The 24,278-nt window shown below is 37.2% G+C and overlaps 2 protein-coding genes across 6 annotated transcripts in view; one reads left to right on the forward strand and one right to left on the reverse strand.

Moving 5' to 3' along the window:
* The first annotated feature begins 218 nt into the window (after positions 1 to 218).
* Positions 219 to 24,140, forward strand: FBXO28 (F-box protein 28). The gene is given in 5 exon segments (NM_001046425.1): positions 219 to 525; positions 10,896 to 11,005; positions 14,183 to 14,321; positions 21,944 to 22,139; positions 23,535 to 24,140. Coding segments are annotated over 5 exon segments (1,107 nt in total). The 5' UTR covers positions 219 to 258; the 3' UTR covers positions 23,930 to 24,140.
* NVL (nuclear VCP like) overlaps positions 15,735 to 24,278 on the reverse strand; it is a 180,067-nt gene continuing 171,523 nt past the window's right edge. For 4 of the 5 annotated variants that reach the window (XM_059875672.1, XM_059875671.1, XM_059875667.1 and 1 more), the window contains one exon: positions 18,410 to 18,519. In XM_059875672.1, coding sequence (XP_059731655.1) covers positions 18,425 to 18,519 — 95 coding nt within the window. In that variant the 3' untranslated portion in view covers positions 18,410 to 18,424. Of the gene's footprint in view, positions 16,104 to 18,409; positions 18,520 to 24,278 lie in introns of those variants that run through there. The other variant, XM_059875668.1, reaches the window with a different exon arrangement.

Consider the following 24,278-nt stretch of genomic DNA (forward strand, 5'->3'; position numbering starts at 1 on the left):
TTTCAGACACGGTTCCTCTGCCCTCAAGTCGTTTCCAATCTTAGATGAAAGGTCTTACAGTGACCACCTTTCCAGGAGTTTACGTGATCCTCTCTCCTTCCCACTTGAACTAGCATCCAAGTGTCTCTCTCTGCCTGTCACCCCAAAGGCTCCTCCCCCTCCTCCAGGTGCCCCTCCCGGCAGCTCAAGAGAAGGAAGTGACGCACCGGAAGTGTCCCTGTTCCACTTGCAGAGGGGGGAAGGAATCAAACCCCCAAGATGGCGGCAGCGTCGGAGGAGCGGATGGCTGAGGAAGGAGGCGGTGGTCACGGCGACGGCGGCTCCCCTTCGGCCATCGCCTCTACCCAGCGACTGCCCCCACCGCCCCCGCCCCAGCCCCCGCAGCCGGGGTCCCAGGCGCCCCCAGCCCCGGCGCTGGCTCCGGACCAGCTGCCTCAAAACAACACGCTGGTGGCGCTGCCCATCGTAGCCATCGAGAACATCCTCAGCTTTATGTCCTACGACGAAATTAGCCAGCTCCGTCTGGTGAGGCCCCCTGGGGACCCTTGCCGCCCTCTCCGAGAGCCGAGGTCTGGGGAGGGCCCGAAAGGGAAGAGCGTTCTCCGGGGAGGGAGCCCCTGGCGAGCTGCAGCTGCAGCTGAAGCACCAAGCGCACCCCTCCCGCCCCAAAGTCTCTCTTGGGGCTGGCCCGCGGGGCTTGTCCAGATTCCGCCCTTGCTTGGAGAGTGGGGGCGACTGCTTTCAGGAACTTGGCTTTGAGGGTCTGTGGGGCTCGGGGGCTCTGTGCCCCCGATCCGGAAGCGGGGCCACGGGCGGGGGCAGCAAGAGCTGGGCTTCCAACCTCTGTCCGGCCTGAGCGTGGACGCCGGAGGGGTCTCACCACCTGCCTTTTGTGTATCACCTTCCAACCCCAGGCTGGAGTTGGAGGCGAGCACTCCGAAGTAGGCGAGATTATCCCGGCTAGGTTTGGTTTGTCTGTGAGAATAACGTATTGTTCCCCCTACCACCCAAGTTTCCTTGTTGCAAAAGATAAAGTAGGATCGGTCAGTCCTCCCAAAAGCCAGTAGAGGTTTGGAGGAATTCAAAGTCGTTTTGGTAACCTCAACCCCAGCGCCTTGGTTGACCAATGAAGGCAATCCTGAGAAGTGACTATCGGGCTTTCCCTCACCCCTGACACTTGCCACCCCATCGTGAAGCACCTTGCCCCTTGAGAAGGTTTTTTCCTCTCCTGCATTTCATTTTCTAACTAGTGATTTACGCCCACTCGCCAGCTTTAGGAGACGTTTTATACCTTAAAATCACAGTTATTCTGTCCATGATTAATGAAAATAAATGAATTTGCCTTTGGGATTTTCTTCATCCCAGAGGCTTCACTGAAGGTTCAATGACTGTCTTAGTTCAGTCAGTCAGTTATTTTGCTTCCTCAGTGAATTTATCTTTAAGTGGGAAGGAAATTGAAGGAGGTGGACATTTTGAAATGATTACAAACCGTTTCTGTGTAGAAGCTAAATATGTGGTCGGGGTTGTTTTTTAAGAGGACAAAGACATATCTGAATGTGCTGTGTATAGCGTTTTCTTAATAATCAATAAACCCTATTTTAGATTTACACCTTCAATTTAAAATTGATTATAACTGTATTTTTGAGATGCAAGCATATTTTTTAAAGGAGGCTCTTAAATATTCAAGCTGGTGAACCGTTTATTTTCTTGTCAACACAGCACAATCAACCATGCCAGTCTACAGGATAGAAAAATTCATTTGAAAAGTAATATTTAAAAATGATTGTCCCTTAAATGATTGAATTTCCAAAACATGTTATCCTAGAATTTCTTGTAGAATCCTAACTATTGCTTCGATTTTTGATAAAGAATGATACTTGATCAGAATTCATGATATACATTCCTGTTGCCTGGAAATTGGACATGACATTTGAATTGAGCCTTTCAGCCAGACAATGCCTTTGTAAAGCTTGGAATGTTCACCTTCTTCTTTATAAGTATTGAGAAAAACTGTGTGTGGGGGTGGGGTGGGGTGGTGTTCATTTGTTGGTCAATTTACTTCTTTAAAAATTAAAAACATTCTTAAAGGGGAGAAAACCAGCCTATCCTAGGGGACAGAGTTAAAAACACATCCCACAGTTTATTAGTAAATGACATCTCTTTCAAGTGAAATACTCAGCTGCATTCTTATTTTTAAGCAGTTATCTATTCTAGTATTTTAAAGATACAAATTTGTAGTTTCAGAGATTTTTATCATAAGGAGTCCCTTACCACCCCCCTAAAAAGATTCAGCTCCCAGTTTTACTTCTTAAAGATGGTTTTTTTCTCTGTTTTAGTAATGAGGAACTATTTCTTAGTCCTTTCTTTACTTGAGATTAATGGATAATTCTTAGATTTAAGTGGGTAACCTTTTGTGGCGATTTGGAAGTGTCTTTGGTTTTAAATTCTTTGGTTCATATGTCATAAGGTGCAATTCAAGTAACATGAAAGATTCTTGCCACTAGGTGTCAGCATTAATTTAATTATGGTCATTAGTGAAATTGGCAGTCTAGCGGTAGTGCGTAGTATGTAAAGCCTTTCCTAATGTAAGTGACCGTTTATACCTAACAGACTGTTTGCGAGAAAATCAATACCCGAGTGTATGCTGCTAACTGGCATATAAATTACATAGTTTTTTTTTATTGTCAAGTGTATTTTTGAGTAGAGTTAAGGTTGGGTGTACTTAGAAAAGAGTGATATTAATTAAGAACAGAATTAGTTTCCATAAAGCGAAATGTCAACCATTCAGTAGTTAATGAGCTGGTTTATGTATTTGTCAGGTGCTTCTTTTTTTCTTCCTTCAGCTTACTTGCCCTGTTGGAACCTTGGGCTTCCCAGATGGCTCAGTGGTACAGAATCCACCTGCAATGCAGGAGACACAAGAGACTCAGGTTCAATCCCTGGGTCATGGACCATCTCCTGGAGGAGGAAATAGCAACCACTCCAGTGTTCTTGCCCAAAAAATCCCATGGACAGAAGAGCCTGGCGGGCTACAGTCTAAAGGGTAGCAAAGAGTCGGACACGACTTAGCACACACATTAGGGCCTCAGTCATTACTATTGTTCACACCTAAATTAGAGGACAGGTGCAGGGTCCATGTACTTACTGCTCTATATTTTCTTTATACAGTTCGCCCCAAGTTGCTAAAATAACATTTTCCAATTATCTTTGCTTCCTCTCGCCATGAATAATTGAAATTTGACTCTCCAGTCTGGTTATTTCCAAAGGAATGTCCAGATCCCTTATTGAACTGGATTTTGTTTTGTTTTTTTTCTGCCGTTGACTACTGCTCCCAAAATGTACCTGGAACTTGGAAATCCTGGTTACATAAAAATAGTTCTTTAAATATTTAACTTCTCTAATATATTTAAAATTATTTGGATGAAGATACTTTTTGAAATGACAAAATGTGTACTTTGAGTTGTTTTGCAGTAAATCACATAAATTTGTGCTGATGCAGCATTAGTCTGTCACATAAGGCCCCCTTCACAGGTAGGAGAGTTTTTGAAACAAGTGGCAAAGGTTAAGGAAGGTCCTGCACCTAGTTGCAGAGCACATCACAGCCAAGTTGGAACATATAACGTTGACTTGTGAGTACAGAATTCTCACTGAAAAAAACAGTATGCAAGGCTTTTTAAAAGTTGTCTTAGGGAATTCCCTGGCAGCCCAGTGGACTGCCACTTTTATAAAGAGACCCTATAGATTTTTCCTCTGTGGTTCTAGTGGAGCTCCTGTAAATGTAATGGAATCCTATTAGTGGTTCAGGACAGATTTGATTAAAAGTTCAATTCAAGTGTCATGCTAATTATCTGGAATGAAATTTTCCATTTGACAGCAAAATATGTAAATCTATGTTTTTGTCCCAGGATATTTCTCTGGTGCACTCTAGCTGGTTAAGTCTATTACTCATTTATAGTTCCTTTCACATCTTTTCTTCAAATGTGTTTGAAAAGTTCAGTTGTAGAGAGAGTTGACTGGTAGAAAATATGAAGGAAAATGGGAAAGTATTACCTTTTTTTTTTTTTTTAAGTAGGCAAGATGTCTTCCTTATATCTCTTTCTCTATATCAGTAGTTCTCAATTTTGTCTCAGGACACCTTTACATTCTTAAAAGTTGTTGAGGACCCAATTTGCTTACCTTTGAAAATTCTAAAATACACAAGAATGCACAGTGCATAATTCCATTAGCTGTCATCACATGTCATGTTGCCACACACGTTCTGCTGTGTCTTGTGAGAGAATAGCATGAAAATGGCAAATAATATCTTGGTTTTATGAAAATGATTTAGCTTCAGAAACTCTTGAAAGGATCTTGGGAACCCCAAGGGTCCTTCAACCACAGTTTGAGAACCATTGCTTGTATCGCTGTATTATAGAAAATACACTGTCTATACTGCTGGGGGTTTTCTCCCCTACTATGTCATCATCAGGTTATTTATTTTATTAACAAGTTCTTAAGTATAGGTAAGAAATTATATTTTGGGAATACTTCACTCTGGCAGATTCTCAAAGGTGTCTGATCAGTAACCCTGTCTACAAAATCATCACTGAGACAGAATGTACACGCCTTCCTTGAGCACATTTACAAAGAATCAGGATAACAAATGCAGAGTAGGAAATACAAGAGTGTTGAGGTTAATCAGCAGAGGCTTCCTCAGTGTCATGAATTTTTATCCAGTCAGTAAAAATGGAAGAACATTCCCAGTAGGAAAAAAAAAAAAGATATGTAATTATCCTAATTGTTTTATTCAGGCTAACATTAAATTTATATTTTCTTTCCAAGTGCATATTTAGGAGGGACACACAGGGAATTTTTAATTTGTTGTAATTTTACCAACAGACAATTGAGAATTAACTCTCTGTCTCTGTATATAGTATTATATCTTAAATGGTCAATACCAAGAAGATAGAATTTTTTCTCATAAAAGATTAAAGTGTTCTTGTGAAAGAGATGGGAAGTTGTATAGGACTGGCTCATTCATTGTTCATTTTTTAAATGATTTTATCACCTCTGTCCATGGGATCACATAGAGTTGGACATGGCTGAGCATGCATGTACCCGTCATTAACTTTTTGCCACATTTACTTTATCTTGTACGCTCATTCACCATAGGAAAGTAAGGTGCAAGTACAATGACATTTTACCCCTAAATACTTCTATATAATCACAATATCATCACTTCCAAGGTATTTAATATTACATTTTATATTCAGGTTTCTCAGTTGTCACCAAAATGTGTTTTGATAGCTTGGAGAGGGGTTGGGGAGGTAGTTAACGTTCTTAAATCTAATAAAGCATTAGTCTCTTTAATCTGGAACATTTCTCCCACCTTTTCACTGTTTTCATTCTTTCATGACTTTCTAAAGAATCCAGCCCAGATGGCTGTCAAATATTCTGCACAGAAGATTTGTCTGATTGAGAGGATTATAGGAAGATCTTGGTTTAGCTCCATCGCAAAACTTTAGTGGTGTGGCGAAAACACCCCACCCACTGAAGTCCTGCTTTCTAGACTCGTGCCAACAGTTTCTATAGCAGTAGAGTGTTAGAGACCCTAATCAATTGAGAATAATTAGGATAAACATTTCAGTCTACATAGCTACTGATCACTAAATTTAACAAGACACAAATCAGGGCTTCCCTGGTGGCTCAGTGGTAGAGAATCCGCCCGCTAGTGCAGGAGACACAGGTTCAACCCCTAGTCCAGAAAGATCCCACATGCCTCGGAGCAGCTAAGCCCTTGCACCACAACTACTGAGCCTGTGCTCGAGAGCCCAGGAACTGCACCTACTGAAGTCCAAGCACCCTGAAGCCCATGCTCCCCAGCAAGAGAGTAGCCCCTGCTTGCTGCAACTGGAGAAAAGCTGGTGCAACCTAGCACAGCCAAAAATAAATAAACAAAATTAGGGGAGGGAATACACAGATCAAAAGACCTGGATTGTTCCCTCCCCTCCCCGCCCCCAACATAGCTTGGTTTTTATTGAGGTGCCATCCTAGGCACTTTGCTAACCCTTGAAATGTGTAGCCAGTATGAAAAAATGAGGAAACTGAGAGTAAACCATATTAAAGTCCATATTAGAATGATACGTGTGTGTGTGTGTGTGTGAATCACTATTTGCTGGAAGACCCAAATTCTTAATTTCACTTTTTGCCCTTAATGATTGGATGACCTTGAATAAGTTATATAAGTTCCTAAGGCCTCAGTTTTCTCATTGTAAAAAGAAAGGGTAGATTCTGGTGTCGTCTGTCCCTTTCAGGTCAAGGGTCTAAGCAGCCTAATCTTTGATAATAGCTTCCTCATTAATTGGGGGAAACTATTGGCTTTCCTGGTGGCACTGGTGGTGAAGAACCCTCATGCCAATGCAGGAGACATAAGAGACGCAGCTTTGATTCCTGGGCAGGAAGATCCGATGGAGGAGGGCGTGGCAAACCCACTCCAATACTCTTGCCTGGAGAATCCCATGGACAGAGGAGCCTGGTGGGCTGCAGTCCGTGGGGTCACAAAGAGTCGGACACGACTGAAGCGACTTAGCACGCATGCATTGACTGTTCAGTTCATTTGAGAAAAAAATAAACATGGCATTTTAAATCTTGAAATAATTAACAAAACAAATCTGTTCTTCATACTAGAACAGCAAATAATAGAGGGGCAAGTTAAATGTCTCTATTGTATACTTATTCCATTAGTTACCTTTTGTTTATATAGTATGTATTTTCCTAATCTCTAAATACATTGATCGTTTTTGACATAGTCATCATCTTTGTATGTTAGATTCTAGAATTTTTCTGTCCTGAGTAAATTGCCGAACTGCTAGGATTTTTGTTTTGTTTTAATTGGGGAAATGATATTTCTTTTCTGTAATCTTGGGAAATAATTAAAGTAACCCCAAATTTCGAGCTACACTTAAATAAGGTAATTTTGTTTTGCAAGTTAATATGCATTGATAGCAGTTATAATTATACTGCTCACCTTGGGGACAATTAATATATTTCTGTTTTTTCAGAGGTCACTTTGCTTTCTTCTGAATTCATATGCTCTATGGTGTCTTTGTTTTTATTTTATTGGTCAGTCAGTGCTTATAAAACATTTATGAAAGGAAGACTATTACATTAAATACTGTTCTTATAATATCAACTAATGCTTCAGATCTTTTTGGTTTTTGTGGTGCTATTCTAGTTTGCTTTTGTTACCTCCTATTTTCTAATTTTTTTTAGTTGAAGTATGGTTGATTTACAGTATTTGTTTCAGATGTATATTTTCTGATCTTTTTGCCAGCTTTTAATTAGAATGATCAGTTAAGACTCTAAAAAGATAAATCTTTTTTCTTGTCTTTTACCTCTTTATTTGGGATTCATTTGCGGTGGTTTCAGCTATCTTCGTGTGAGATCTCCAGAACCTTATCTTTAGTTGTAACAGTATAGTTGCTTATGGAAAATGACCAGTCAACTGTCCCAATACCAGGTCTCTCCCAAAATAGATGCTCTTTTTCCTTTTCAATTTATTTCTCATTACTGTCTGATTTTCCTGATCAAAACATGGGAGCTTTTATTCTTCTCAGCCTTGCTTGCGTATCTGATCTGTCTTCGGAAGTAGTTTGCTAATGGTTTATTCATTCCAGGCTTTGTGCCTTTGTCCCATCAGCATTAACTTAGCAGTCCTGTCCTTTCTTCTTTTAAAGCCTAGGATCACGTTAAGTCTTCCTTGGTTGACCTTACCTGGTTATTTATTTATCACAAATTACTCAGCCAATTGTATGCTCATACGAGTCAGTACTCATTCCATTGCATTTCTAGATCATTAAAAGATTTCTAAATTGAGTATTTAGCTAGATTTAGTGCAGCAAAGTTTTAGAATAATGAAATAATTTAGAATGTACCTTGGAAGTTATTACAGCAGTGTGTTGTGTGCTAAGTCACTTCAGTCATGTCCTACTCTGTGCAGCACTATGGACTGTAGCCTTCCAGGCTCCGCTGTCCATGGGATCCTCCAAACAAGAATACGAGAGTGGGTTGTCATGCCCTCCTCCAGGAAATCTTCCCAACCCAGGGATTGAACCTGCTGCTCATGTGCCTGATGCATTGCAAGCGGATTCTTTATGATTGAGCCTCCTGACTTAATTTTTTACTTTGTAAATAAACATTTTTTTTCAGTTTTATAGAGATGGCACTGTATAAGTTTAAGATGTACAGAATAATGATTTGACTTAAAAAAAATTAGGAAATCATTACCACAGTGGATTTAGTTCCATTATTGAACTCAGAAATTATCAGAGAGGTTATAGAGTCCACAGAACAAAAGAGTATTTTTCTACAAAGTCGTGTTAGGGGATGCCTCACATTAAATAGTTTTAACAACAATGAAATCCCCAATTTTTATTCCTCAGAGTTCATTTTGAAGTCTTTGGGTGGGTTTTTTTTTTTTTTTTTCCTACTTGATAATGTCTGTTGACTTTCAGACACAACTGAGTGACTGAACTGACTTTCTCCTATGACAGATTAGAATTTAGCCAGCTTTATATCCCCCCATCACACACACAAAGACATACTTTCTTTTTCTTCCTCCAATAGCATGATAAAAGTTTCTTTTTTCCTCACACAAAGTTCAGTACCATTGTTTATGGCAATGTGGTTCTCAAATGCAGACCAGGTTTACCAGAAGGATTCCCAAGACTCAGGGAGTCTATATAATCTAAAATATTTTCATTACTGTACTAAGGGTATTGTTTGCATTTTTTACTCTCATTCTTTCACAAAGGTCCAGTGGAGTTTTCCAGTAGTTCTGTGATATGTGATGGTACCATCATACAGCTAATGAAATGTGCACTTGTATATTGTGTTTTCTAGAATTTTCTTAGGTAAGAATACCTCAGTAGATTAATGCAAAAGAAGCAGATATGAAAATTCACTTATTTCTATTAAACTACTAGACCTAAACTAAATTAAAGAGATTTGTAGATGTACTCATTAAATATTTTGTTTTAGAAACATTTATATCAGTACATATTGGGTTTATTATTTTTTCAATATAGACACTGAACAAATGTTTATAACTTATTCAGCTAGAAATAGATTCCACTGTATTTTAAAATATGATTTATCAGTAAAGTATCAGTACTTTATTATGTTTTCATCTACTTTGAAATTGAAAAGAACTGTTTACCTTCATACCTTTCATCTGGCGTACTATTATGTAGGGAATGGCTAGTATTTAGTATTAGGGTATCAAAACCTTTATCAGCTCAGCCCAGTTTACCGGAATTTTTGTCTGTATAATCTCAGGAGAAAGCTACTTTTGAGTTTCATCAGTATTTGGTTTTAGCAAGTATTTTTCAAACATTTGTATTTGGGTTCTGTGAGAGATAGAAAGAAGCGTTAAGACAGCCCTTGCCTAATTGACTTAGCTTCCTTGATGTAGATTTATCTCAATTTTATCTCAGCATTGTGCTTTCAACATCCACACCTATATAGTGAGAATTGAGGTCCAGGTTGATACCTCTGAGTCAATGCAAAATACTCAGGAAACAAACAACAAACATATTTTGTGTAGTAGGTTTCATTAAGATAAGAAAGATACTGGGATATTTCAGAAATATAAGAGCTAAGTATATAAAGCAAAGTTTTCAAATTAGTGGTAAAGTTAAAATTGTTAACAAAATTGTTTAAACAATTTTTATATAGCAATTTATAGTTTACCGTAATTTAATGTCTATTTCTTTTAATCCTAATGATATCCCTGTGTATGAGGTACTATCCATATTTTACAGATGTCTGATTCAGGCTTTCAAAAAGAAACTGACTTGCCCAAGGACATAAAATGGCTGGACTCAAATTTAGGTGTTCTGACTTCAGATCCTATGCTTTTATTGTATAAAGATACCATTTTTAAAGTTAAGTGTCTGCTATACATGTTAAAATATTTTGAAGGATATGACAGCATCTAGTAGAGGCTTTGGCCATTATAAACTGTCATACTTCATCCAAGCCACTAGAAGAAATGATTTAAAACTTTCATTCTGGTAATGATAAAAACTTTGTGAGGGGTTAGACTCAAGTTTGAATATGTATTTTTGGCCAGAGAAGAATTTTCTTGTTTCAAACCATTAAAAGCCTTCAAATATTTTGTTTTAATGATCTTCAGAATTATAGACTTTGACCATAATAGTGGGGATACATTCAGAACATTTCAACAGATACCTAAAGTGAAGAATCAAGTGGGGCTCTGAGCTTCCACTGCATGAGTCACGCGTTTGATCCCTGGTCAGGGAACTAAGATCCTGCAAGCCATGTCGCACAACCAAGAAAAAGTCAAATATATAAATAAACAAGGAAACATATATATTCCCTTTTTTAAAAAAGAGTAAATTATTCCTTGCTTACATACAATATTAATTTTTAAATGTAGTATTGCAGGTTACAGTGAGGAATTCACATATACCGATTTAAAGATTCAGATAGCAAACTGGAGCACGATTCTAGCACAGAGAACTTTGAACCATCAGTTAATGAGTCTAAGTTAATTGTTATCAATTTGTTTTTAATTAATTTTTATATACTTTTTTGGCTGCACCATACAGCATCTGAGATCTTAGTTCCTTGACCCAAGGGTTGTACCCACACACCTTACATTGGAAGCATGGATGGAGTCTTAACAACTGGATTACCAGGGAAGTCCCTTTATTAATTTTTATTGGAGTATAGTTGCTTAACAATGTTGTATTAGTTTCTGCTGCACAGCAAAGTGAATTAGTTGTATATATACGTATATATCCCCTTTTTAGATTTCCTCTATATTTAGGTTACCACAGACATTTTCTGAAGTTTTTACTTTTAAAATTCTTTCTCATTCTGTCTTCCCATAGGTTTGTAAAAGAATGGACTTGGTCTGCCAGAGAATGTTGAATCAGGGATTTCTAAAGGTGGAAAGGTACCATAATCTATGTCAGAAACAAGTTAAAGCACAACTCCCAAGGTATGTTATGGTTAGCAGTGGCAGTAATTCTACAACTGGGGATTTTATTTGTTTCTTGATTATTATTATTATGTTTTAATCTAAGTAAGGGTTTACATGTTAAATGGTTTCCAAGTTTTTGTAGCAAAGTATACACAGATCACAATAAATGATTTTATTATGGTTTGTTCACACTGGCCATATCTGTTCAACATTTTAGTTTGAGCCAGGGCATTTAGGCAAGAAAATGAAATTAAAGGCATCCAGATTGAAAGGAAGAAATAAAATTCTATTCACAGATAACATCATCTTGTATACACATGATATTATATATAAAATACACTGATTAGTTATCAGAGCTAAAAACAAGTTCAGCAAGGATACTAGATAAAAGACTAGTATACAAAAATCAATTGTATAATGCTATGCACTAGCGATAAACAATCCAAAAATGGAGACAATTCCATTTACAGTAGCATTGATAGTAATATATATATATAACAAAAGAAGTACAAAACTTGTTTATTAAAAACCAGAAAGCACTGTTAAAAGACATTAAAGGCTTAAATAAACGGAAAGGCATTCTGTGATCATGGATTGGAAGATTTCATTTTAAGATGGCCAGGGATTGAATCTGCATCTCCTGTGTCTCCTTCACTGCAAATTTTTTACCCACCGAGTCATCTGGGAAGCCCATTAAAATGGCACTATTCCCCAAATTGATATATATATATATTCAGTGCAACCCCTGGGCTTCCCAGGTGGCACTAGTGGTAAAGAACCTGGATACCAATACAGGAGACATAAGAGATACAGGTGTGATCCCTGGTTCGGGAAGGTCACCTGGAGAAGGGCATGGCAACCCACTCCAGTATTCTTGCCTGGAGAGTCCCATGGACAGAGGAGCTTGGCAGGCTACAGTGGGGTTGCAAAGAGCCAGATGTGACTGAAGCAGCTTAGCACACAGAGCAACCCCTATCAGAATCCTAGCTGTCTTTTTATAGAAATTGACAGACTGATCCTGTAATTCCTATGGAAATGCAAAAAACTCAGAATAATCAAAACAATCTTGAAAAAGAACAGTTGGAAAACTACCATTTCCCAGTTTCAAAGTTTTAGCCACAATAATCAGTCTGGTGCTAACATAAAAATAGACATACAGATCAATGGAAAAGAGTCCGGAAAGTCGACCTTTACATTTTTTGTCAATTGATTTTCAACAAAAATGCCAGGAAAATTCAATGAGGAAGGAATAGTGTTTTCAACAAATGATGCTGGGACAAAAGAATGAAGTTGAAGACGTTCCTCAAACCATATACAAAAATTAGCTGAAAATTAACCACAGACTTAAGTGTGAATGTCAGTGCTATATTATAAAACCTTGAGAAGAAAACAGTCATAAACCTTTATTAACTTGGATTAGGTTCTTTAGATACAACACTAAAAGGACAAGTAACAAAAGAAAAAGGTAGACAAACTAGAATTCATCAAAATTTAAAATGTCTGTGCCTCCAAGGACACCATCCAGAAAATAAAAAGACAGCCACAGAATGGGACAAGACATCTGCAGCCCGTGTATCTGTTACAGGACTTGTATCCAGATTATAGTAGGAACTCTTACTACTCAACAATAAAAAGGGGGACTTCCCTGGTGGCCAGTGGTTAAGATTCCACACTTCGAATGCAAGGGGCACAGGTTCCACCCCTGGTCCAGGAATTAAGATCCCACATTTTCCTGGTGTAACCAAAATATTTTTTTAAGGCATAAACAATAAAAAGGTAATAACCCCAATTTGAAAATGGGCAAAGAATTTGACAGAAATTTCTCCAAAGAAGATGTACTAAAGGCCAAACATCATTAGTCATCAGGGCATTGCAAATCAAAATACTATGGGATACCAGTGAATACCCACCAGGATGGATGGCTAAAATTTAAAAGGACAAAAGTTGGGAGGGAGATGGACAAATTGGAACTTGGACATATTACTGGTGGGATAATGAAATGTTGCAGCCACTTTACAAAACACTTTATCAAAAAATGAAATACAGAGTTACCAAATGATGCAGCAGGCATATGCTGCTTATATGCATATACTGCTGTATACCGCACTTCACTGCTGTATATACTCAGGAGAAATGAAGCTATGTCTACACAAAGTACACGGATACTCACAGCAGCATTATTCATCATAGCCAGAAAGGGGAAACAACCCAGGAGTCCAGCAACAGATGAATGGATAATCAAAATTATGGAATGTCCATAGAATAATATTCAGCAATGAAAAGGAATGAAGAACTCCGAGGCATCCTTCTACATGGATAAACCTTGAAAACATGCCAAGTGAAAGAAGATAGACCCAAAACACGTACTGTTATGATTCCAGTTATCTGAAGTGTCCCGAATAGGCAAATCAATAGAAACGGTACATTAGTTGTTGCCAAGGGCTGGATAATGAGAGTAGTTAATAATGGTTACAGGCTTTCTTTTTATGATGATGAAAATGTTCTGCAATGAGATGGTAGTGATGGGTACACAAGTGTGAATATACTAAAAATGACTAAATGGTACCCTTGAAAAGTGAATTATATGTGAATTATGTCTCAAAACTTTTGAAAAGTTAAAATGAGCTGATCTTGGAGCAAAAATACATGGTCTCTTGTCCTTATGTCCATGTATACTTCTTTCATTTATCTCATTTCTCTGATTCTAATAGCCATTAGGCTTGAGCTTGATATACCCAAGTGAAAGTAAAAGTTAGTTGCACAGTAGTGTCCAACTCTTTGCAATCCCGTGGACTGCAGCCTGCCCAGCTTCTCCATGGAGTTCTCCAGGCAAGAGTACTGGAGTGGGTTGCCATTTCCTTCTCCAGGGAATTTTCCCAACCCAGGTATCGAACCCAAGTGTCCTGCATTGCAGGCAGATTCTTTACCAACTGAGCCACTAAGGAATCCATATAGTCAAAGGGCAAAACACAAAAAAATAATTTTTTTCAAATGTTTTATCAATAAATATTTGATTGATCCTTAGCAAGGATTTCTAAACATAGTGATTCATTTATCATTGTGTTAAATTATGACCCAGTTGTAGATTTCTAAATTAACCTGTAAATGTTAGGCTTACATTAAGGTATTTTGTTTGGTTAGCATTTTAGTCCACAGTACTTCTTTTAATGGTTGCTTTTTTTTTTTTTTTGATAGGAGAGAGTCAGAAAGGAGAAACCATTCATTAGCTCGGCATGCAGACATCCTCGCTGCTGTTGAAACAAGGCTGTCATTATTAAATATGACTTTCATGAAGTATGTGGACTCCAATCTCTGTTGCTTCATACCAGGAAAGGTAAAATAGAATTGCTTACTTAGTAACAGCTGGATTGGACTGTTTAAACTTTAAATTACTATGAAGTTACAGAGTGATTTTTTTTAATGACAGAATCACTCCTACTTCTTTGGTCATCTGTGAATTCAGTAGTCACAATATTAAAGGGTAAGTTGTATAGATAATTGTGGGCTTTTGACTTTTTTTTTTTTTTTTTTTAATTTTGGCCAGCACATGAGGCACGTGGGATCTTAGTTCACTGAGCAGGGACCGAGCCCATGCCCCCTGCTATGGGAGTGCAGTCTTCCTTAATTGCTAGGGAAGTCCCATTGCTGCTACTTTGAGTGGGTTTCTTGGAATGGATTTGTTTAGCTTCTGTGCAATAACTTATATAAATATATATCATTTATGTGATCTATATACTTAAACTTATGATTATGAAATCTGCTATAAAAGCCCTACAGTTCTTCAGGAAAGTTTTTTAAGGGTTCATACGCAAAGAAAAATTTTTAAGCTTTTACTTTTTGTAAAGATGCCAGAGATACAGCAATGAGCAAGAATAGGTATTGTCTCTGCCTTCAAGATTGTTACCATTTTAGGGAGGGGAGTTGGGAGAGACAAGCTGGTTTTGTTTTGTTTGAGAAATGTTTCATGAAAACAACTTAAAAACTTCCAGATTCGACAAGAATAGATAATTACTGTATAGCAGTATACTCTGGGCCAAGTAATAGTGCTGTTTTACACAGAAATGTTTATTGTGGTGTATTTACTGTGACTAAGTTAATAAAGGACCCAGAATTCAACATGCTGCTCATACCTTCACTGATACCTTGCTTCTTGAATTGAGTGTAAATTCAGAATGAAATAACTTCAGTATCTTTTTATGTGGAAGAGATGGAGATAGAATTAAAGATCATTTTGCTACTTAGCTGCTACTGGCAAAAGGTTCCCTTAACATGGTTGGAACTAATTAATACTTAGTAAAATTTGAATGCTCTCTTTTTGTTATTTCCATTGATAATTAACATTGGCAATATTTTATTATTTTCTTCATTTTCAATATTCTATAATGTTTGTTGGGAGGCAGAGGAGTCCTGTTTCTTATTTAAAGTATTCTTATTTAAAGTATTCTTTGGTATGGCTCACTTTCCTCATATTAGCTACTGATGCTTTTCTATAAAAAGGTGACCAGTTAGAAACTTTAGATTCTAATTCTTAGGCCAGATTTTATCCAGGTCTAATTCATAGGTCTTAATTCAGTGATGTTCACTGAACTAAAATAGGTTGTCTCCTGTAGTTAGCCTCATAGTTTTTATTGCGTATCTCAAAATGTTAAGATTATGAATATTTAAGACACCTCTCTATGTTTCATAACCTCAAGAGACAGTTCAACCAGTTATTGTTAATGAGAGCTGAATAGTTGGCAGCGAAGTCCATATGGCCTGCAAAGCCAAAGATATTTTAGTACCAGCCTTTACAGAAGTTGTCTGTCTTTTGTTCTAGTTGATCAAGATCATGTGATTGAAATGATGCTATTTACTGTTTAAACAAATGAGGTTAAATTCAGCTGAGTCTTGCTATTTTTTGGAAACCACTTGTTTTCTCTTTTAACTCCAGTACTAACGGAGGTGGTAGCAGCGGAGGACGTTTTCAGTTTTGAAGCGTATGTGTATCCCTTGGGCATTTGCTCCTTACCTGAGACCTTTACCTTACCTGCAGTGGAAAAGTCTTCCATTTTTCCTTAATATTACCCATTTCTTCACAAGATCTTATTCTAATTTATTTTTCTCCTGCAAGTCTGAACTGGAAAAACAAATAATTTTTGTTTTGATTATCACTTTGGTTTATTCTGCCATCTTCATAGCTTATATTTTGCCTAAACACTGTATACTTAGATTAATACTTTTTATTTTTATGTAGCTGGTACTTTTTAGCTTACTTAGGCTAAGTCTAAACTGCTAACTTAACATAGTTTGCAACATTTGAGTTGTTTTATCATTGTTCTTTTTTGAACTTTCTCATCCTTAAACTTTCATATTCTGTCTTCAGAACATAAGGATATGGCATTAAATTTCACATCTGTAAATGAAGATATTCTATGAAATACTTTTCTTTCAGTTTAGTGTATAATCTTGATTTGGTATATGATTTCTATAGTAGTTTATTCTTGGTTTCCCCAGCATCTTGCTCCTGGGTTCATTTCACAAATTAGTTTTTACAAGTTACTTACGTGAATCTGGGTAATAGCAACATTCATTTAAATTAGATTGCCTGATATATACCAGAATTTTGGACTTTTAAACTAACAGATGGGGGAAAAAATTTTTTTTTAATTATTCTCTGAAAGAACAATCAAATTCGTTTGTAAAATTAAATGGTAGGATGAAGATAGAAGATTAAATGTATGTTTACCTCTTAACTCCTCCCCATACTTGACTCAGTAAAGTAAATGATGTAATTTTTAAAAGGAAGAAAAGATAAAGCCCCATGAAAAGGAGGTCAAGAGAGTAGACAGTAGCAGCAGAATTTTAGAAGTTGGACAGTAGATGAACAAATGATAACTGACTTAGAAGAACTGAGGAAGTTAATTCCTAACCTGTCAGTGGGGGAAGCTGGGAGTCAATGTAGTATGCACAGCTGAACCTCTAAAAAATTCTAGAGTTGAAAACACTTCTGAAAATGGGGCTAAAACAAAAAGGTTGGTTGAGAATCTGTATTTAGGAATGATTTAAATCTGTAGGTCCCCTCTCCAACTCCAAACAAGCTAAATCATTGCCCTTCTACCCAGTGAAAATCTAAGGCTTATTCATGGGAGGCGTTTAAAATGGAGTCTCTTGACAAGGATACAGTACTAACAACAAAGGCATTTAAAGGTCTGTCTAAAGAATTCAGACTGGTTGGGAGTTTGCCACTATGAGCTCTGGGAAGGATCAGCAAACTTTTCTGTAAAGGGCCAGATAATAAATATTTTTGACTTTGTGGACCGTGTGGTCTGTGTCATGTCATGGTCTGTTTCTCAACTGAGAAACAGCCATGATTCTACATGTGGTAAATGAATGGGTGTGCTCATGTTCTAATAAAAACCTTATTTACAGAAATAGGCACAGGTCAGTTAGGGCCATAGTTGCAGACTCTGGCCACTATATTGATGTTCCATTCATCTTTTCTCAGAATCAAGTATAGATTCTTGGCTTATTCCTATATATATTTCTCAAATCTTCTGACTGACATACAGAAGTCAAATTTTTACAGTAAGTTCTTGATCATTATTAGCAGTTCACACAAACTGAAAACCACATGGAGCAGAGGCCAACTAACCATTCTAGGAGATACAATAATGAAAAAAGACATGGATAATTTGTTTACTTCATTGTTACTAACAACCCCAGTAAATCTTTTGTGCTTATTGAAATACAGTGGTCTCCAAAAGTCAGTGCTTTCATGGTATAAATGATTGTCATGAAGCTAGATTTCCCTGAAGGAACTTAAAAATCTGTAGATTTTGTATTGCTGGTTTGTTTTTAATACTGTTTTCGGTGGGGGGAGGGAACTGGTGATGGTCATTCTTTATTCTTTTTTTGAGGGGTAGCTTTCTTTTGATGCAATTTCATATTTACACAAAAATTGCAAAAAATATGACAAGGAATTCCCATATTTCTTTTATCCAGATCAGCAGTTATTTACCTTTTGTCTCATTTGCTTTTGTTCTCTCTCTGCATATGTGTTTTATTTTTCTGAACCGTTTGAAGAAAAGTTGGAGATACTGTGACCGTTATTCTGAAATATTTCAGTGTATTCCCTAAGAACTAGGACATTTTCTTGCTTAACCACAGTACAGATAACAAGCTCAGGGAATTTAACGTTGATCCAATACACTGATCAGCAGTCCTATTCAAATTTCATTTCTTATCCCAATAATAGTTTTCCTAGCTCTTCTTATTTCTGAGTCCAGAATCCAATCTAGGATCACACATGAATTTGTTAGTTCTCTTTAATGTGGAATAATTCCCTACACTTTGTGTTTCTTGGGCTTCAAGTTTTTGAAGTTATTTTGAGGAATAAATATCCTTCAGTTTATCTAATGTTTCCAGAATGTTGTATTTTTGTTTCTTTTAAAATTGGTTTTAGTGTGAAGACATTCTTAAAAATAATTCTGGCTTAGAAGCATTTCCTCCTTTCATTTTGCTGGTCCTCAAGGAAATACATGCAGTCATTGAACCTTTAAAATGAAAAAAAAATTAATCTATTTTCATTGAATTTTTTAGGTCCCTGTTCTTACACCCCTAAACTCCACCTTTACCACCAGTTTGGCTAACTAGATCTGATCAGCTTTTTATGTGCTGCATTTTTAAATATAAGCAAGGAGTAGAGAATCACCAGGCTAATAAGAAACGCAAAGTAAAACAAATGGAGAACAAAAGACCTTTGAGAAAGCAATACAAGGATATAAAACTTGAACAAACTGTGACTAATGGTCTAAGAGAAATATTAATCAGAAAAATAAAGACAAACACATGCCATATAAAGAATTACTCACAAATATGGAAGAAAAAATAAATGAGAGGAAAATTAAGGAAATCTCAAGTGGAGCAAAGAGAAGGAAATGGCAACCACTCCAGTATTCTTGCCTGGAAAATTCCATGGACAGAGGAACCTGATGGGCTATAGTTCATGGGGTCACAAAGAATCAGCCATGGCTGAGCACATCAGCAAGTGGAACAAAAAGAAACAGAAAATGAGAACATACAAGGTTCAATATTCTAATGGGAGCTTTGTTTGCTAAGGGCATCTGTGGTAGCTCAGCTGGTAAAGAATCTGCCTGCAATGCAGGAGACCCCGGTTTGATTCCTGTGTCGGGAAGACCTGCTAGAGAAAGGATAGGCTACCCACTCCAGTATTCTTGGGCTTCCCTGGTGGCTCAGCTGCTAAAGAATCTTCCTGCAACGCGGGAGACCTGGGTTCAGTCCCTGGGATGGGAAGATCCCATGAAGCTACTCACTCCAGTATTCTGACCTAGAGAATTCCATGGACTTTATATAGTCCATGGAGTCCCAAAGAGTTGGACACAACTGAGCGACTTTCACTCACTTGCACTACTTTGTTTGCTAAACAGGAGATTAAAATAAGATAGAAATTCTCTCATCTATAATAGTTGAAAGCCTTAAATGATGTTCATAGTATGTCATTTATTACTCTGCCAATTTAAACATAAGCATGATAGAGTAAACTATATGTGCTGGGAATGTGATAGTTGTTCACATTTGGTTTCTTACCATTCTTTCTTAAAACTTAAAAATATTTTTCATAAGTATTAATTATCTCTAGTATTCAGCAGTGGCATATTACTTGAAAAGTGTATAAAGAGCCATTAAAGAGTTTCAGTGACCTGCCTAAGACCTGTGGTCTTTACACTGGATACAAGACTCAAACCATTACATTCTGGTTGCTAAAGTAATTTTCAGAAAGTGATTAAACCTATTGAGAAAATGAAATATTTAAAAAATCAGGTAAATACTGTGCTTTTCTTAACATGTATCTCTACAACCATTTCAGCCACTGATGACTCTGAATGCCAGAAGTGGTTTGGTTCTAACATGCTGTCTTTTTCTTCACCTTGTCCTTTGCTTATAACTTTTGGACACAGGAAAGAAAATGTTTTTAATTTTATTGAAAACATGGATTGGATGAGTCCCCTTAATTAAAATAACCTCTATGTAGTAAGATTTAAAAACATTAAATTTCCTAATAGAACACTTGGGCAAAGGGAAAGAGATACACCTTGTTTTCACACTGTATTTAGAAGGCTGAATACGGTAGATAAGAATTTTTCACATTTTGCCTTACAGATGTCATTTAGTATTAGTAATCCCTATGCAATATTTTGATATGAAATTAATTCTGAAGAATCAGGGTTATGGAAGAGGATTCACTACATAATAAATTTATTTTAAAAACCTAGAATAAATGCATGGTATGTAATAAAGTGTTAGTTGCTCAGTCGTGTCTCACTCTTTGTGACCCCATGGACTGTAGCCTGCCAGGCTCCTCTGTGCATGGGATTCTCCTGGCAAGAATAATAGAGTGGTTTGTTATTTCCTTCTCCAGGGAATCTTCCCAGCCCAGGGATCGAACCCCAGTCTCTCGCATTTTGGGCAAATTCTTTACCGACTAAGCTACCAGGGAAGCCCGTGGTACTAATAACACTACATACATTTTGATTCCCTAGCCACCTCCTCACTGCAGCACTCCTCCTTCAGTCATGTACACCCTCCTTCTGCTCAGACTTCTCTTCTCGTTGAAATTCTGCTTATTTCTCATTGCCAAGTCCTTCATTAGGCCTACTCAATCATCAAACAAATCTTATCCCTGTCTGCTTCCTTTTTCACACAACGCTTTGCTTGTACATTGAACTTACTCAGTTTGAACTAGTCTTTGCTGTGTATGGGTCTTTCACTAAGTCATCTTGCACAGGTTAAGATGTAGGTCTTATTCATGCTTGAGTCATTGTAGCAGTCATTTCTAGTCTAGGTCAAACATACTGTAAATATTCTTCTGTCTACCAGTATTTATGTACATAAACTTATTAGGTCCATTTATTCTCTCAGTAAAAATTCTGTTAACAATGACCATTGTATTCAAAACAAAATCTAGCCTCTAAAAATCATATTCTTGTATTGACTTTAACCTTGTGGCTTGTCCCTAACCAGTTTTATTTAGATGTGTCAGTATTAGGCAGTTTATGTTATTTGACCATCTTTATCACTCATTTAATGTACGTTGATTAGGGTGTCTGCTATATGCCAGATACTGCTAGGCTCTGGGGATCTGACAGTGGAAACTAGGTATGGTCTCTTCTCTCATTGAGCTTACTGTGTTATGGGAAGAAGAAATTAACAGAAAAAGGTAGTACTTAAACCTTGTAATGTGTATTCTGAAGAAAAAATAAAAGATTTGATGAAGGTGTTAACATACTTAAAAAGGGTTCAGAAAAGACTACTTACTCTGAGAAAGTGTTATTGAGACCTCAAGTGTGAATTAGAAATTTGGGGCTGGAGAAGGTAGGGGAGATATGCAGGGAGAACATGACAGAAAAGAGATCATAATGTGCAAAACATTGAGCAACAGAGAGAGAGAGGGTCTGCTTTAGGTCAGAGAGCTGAGGGTTACTTTGCACCTGTAGGTGGAATGTACTAGCACCTAGGACGACATCAAATAATACTGGAGTGTTGCAGCACTTTGCTTACTTACAACACACATGTAGCACTACTATGGATCGGTTGATACCCTATCACTAGCAGATTCTTTGTAGTAGAATGTGACAGACTAGTAACATGAAGGACTACTGCTAACGTATATAAGTGTATATTTTGTAATTGACCATTTTGTAGTTATATATAAATATTAGGTAATTTTTTTTAGCCCCAGAACAGTAAAGATGCTTAATAAATATAAATATGAAACATATAGTATTATAACAAGCCCAAAGCCAGGTGTTACAGGTGGTAATGTTACCATTGGTCAGTGTATCAGTTAAGTCAACCTGTAGATCTCTGTAGAATTTGCAAAACAAGCAGTTACCTTACTCCCTGTTTACCTATATTCTTTAAAAAAGATAAAGTGCTAATGAGAGCTCATTATTTTAGGTGATTGATGAGATTTATCGTGTGTTGAGATATGTCAATTCTACCAGAGCCCCTCAGCGAGCTCATGAAGTCCTTCAAGAGTTAAGGGATATTTCCTCCATGGCAATGGAATACTTTGATGAAAAGATTGTTCCAATTCTAAAGAGGAAATTGCCAGGATCAGATGTATCTGGAAGACTCATGGGCTCTCCTCCAGGTATCTTTTGTTTATAATACTTTCAGTTTATAATCATGTTCATACACAGGTTTGTAACTTGCCTTTTTTTCTCCCACTTAACTGTGTATCTTGAACTTTTCTGAGTCTGTAACTGTGTATCTGCAGCATCATTTTTGTAGTCTAATGACAGATTAGATTACAGACCATATCTTACGTAGTTCATCCCCTGTTGTTATGCACATTTGTCTCCAGGTTTTTCAGTATTTGAACCACACTGAAGAACAATCTTAAGGCTGAATCTTTATACATACCCACAATTTTTAACTGGGCATAAATTTGTTAGAGCAATTTTTAGTAAAACATTTGTTTCATTCAGATTAGTTAGCTCCCTGGAGTACTCAGTAGAGTGAGTGGGTGTCTGTAATTTAATAATAAAGCTTATGACATCTCAGCATTAATATATCTATTACTTATTGAGTACTATTATGTGGACAGCACTATACTGTGTCCTATGAAGACTAAAAAGAATTGTAATACATGATATCTGCTCTCAAGAATCTTATTATTTCATAGGGTAAGACATAATCATGACTCAAATTATTGCAGGCAAGAGAATAGTTTAAAGGAGTGTCCATTTACATGCCAAATGAGTAGAGAGAAAATCTTAAGGAAGATAAGATCATTGTTGGCTGGTCTGATTGAGACTTCACAAGAGGTGAGAACTGATCTGAGCCTTGTTAGTTGGCTAAAGGTAAGCTGAGAAAGAACAATGTATCAGTCAAGGAAAATATTCTGGTTATTTAAATGTATGAGGAGAAAATTAGCATTAGGGTGCAGATGGATCCATATGGTTCTTTTAGAAAAGCTTCAGAGATAGGGTTTAAAAAAAAAGCAGGTTATTAGTTTAAAATAGTGATTTTTATGCCCATGGTACATTGTTATTCCTAAAACAGAATAGTTCCAAAGCCTTCCTACATCATGTCAGAAGTTCTTCCTGGTCATCGAGTGTGATGTAACCCTTTTTGGTGGTATCCCAGTTATTTGACTTATGAACCTAATAGGTCTGTACATCTGACTCAGATATTTATGTTTCCTTGTGTGTGATAAGATAGAAAGTAATTCTACTCTAGTTTTACATTTATATTTTCTTAACTAGGTTCTAAAAAAGTGTTATAATATTTTTAAATCCAAGTTAACACCCCTGGACACTCTTTGCTTTTGCTGGCAATCCACATATTGCCACATGAACATGAGAATCAGAATTCAGACTCATTTATAGTTAAGACAAAGTATTTGATTAATTCATTAGACCAAGTAGATTGCAAAGAAGAAATCTGCAGAGGTGATATTACTGAGGACATTAAGAAGTCTCATTAATTATTACTGGTGGTGAGCCATTGAAATGATTGACCATTTTAAACCATTTCTCCATAGTTCCAGGACCGTCTGCAGCCTTGACTACAATGCAACTCTTCTCCAAGCAAAACCCTTCAAGACAAGAGGTTACCAAACTCCAGCAGCAGGTTAAGACAAATGGTGCTGGAGTGACTGTTCTCAGGCGTGAAATTTCTGAGCTTCGCACCAAAGTGCAAGAACAGCAGAAACAACTTCAAGACCAGGACCAGAAACTGCTAGAGCAGACCCAGATCATAGGTGAACAGAACGCACGGTTGGCAGAGCTGGAGCGCAAATTGCGAGAAGTAATGGAGAGTGCAGTGGGAAACTCCTCAGGGTCTGGGCAGAGCGAAGAGTCTCCTCGGAAACGAAAAAAGGCCGCAGAAGCCATAGACTCTCTTAGGAAATCTAAACGTCTCCGGAATAGAAAGTAAATCGGAACGTGCTTCTAGCGCCAGAGGAAGACCTGGCTTTGTAGCTTGACCAGTTCTGCGTATCTGGACACCGCGCGACACGGTGTCCCTCAGCTCTAGGCTTTCAGAACACAACTTGAACTCTCATGGTTGGGACTTTTTTTTTTCCTGCTTCTCCTCGTTGAACTGATGCACAGAATCTTTTTACTTTGCAATAGATTTGTACTAACCAGACCTATTCTATCATGTTTTGAGAAGTTAACCTTTTTTTGTGTGCAGATAATGTTTAAAGCAAATTAGTTTCTGCATATATGCACATTACATAAGGATCTTAAACCAGTCTTGACAGACTAGAAACTAAGTTTAATAC

Source organism: Bos taurus, chromosome 16, assembly GCF_002263795.3.
Source record: "Bos taurus isolate L1 Dominette 01449 registration number 42190680 breed Hereford chromosome 16, ARS-UCD2.0, whole genome shotgun sequence".
In the NCBI taxonomy this organism is placed as follows: domain Eukaryota; kingdom Metazoa; phylum Chordata; class Mammalia; order Artiodactyla; family Bovidae; genus Bos; species Bos taurus.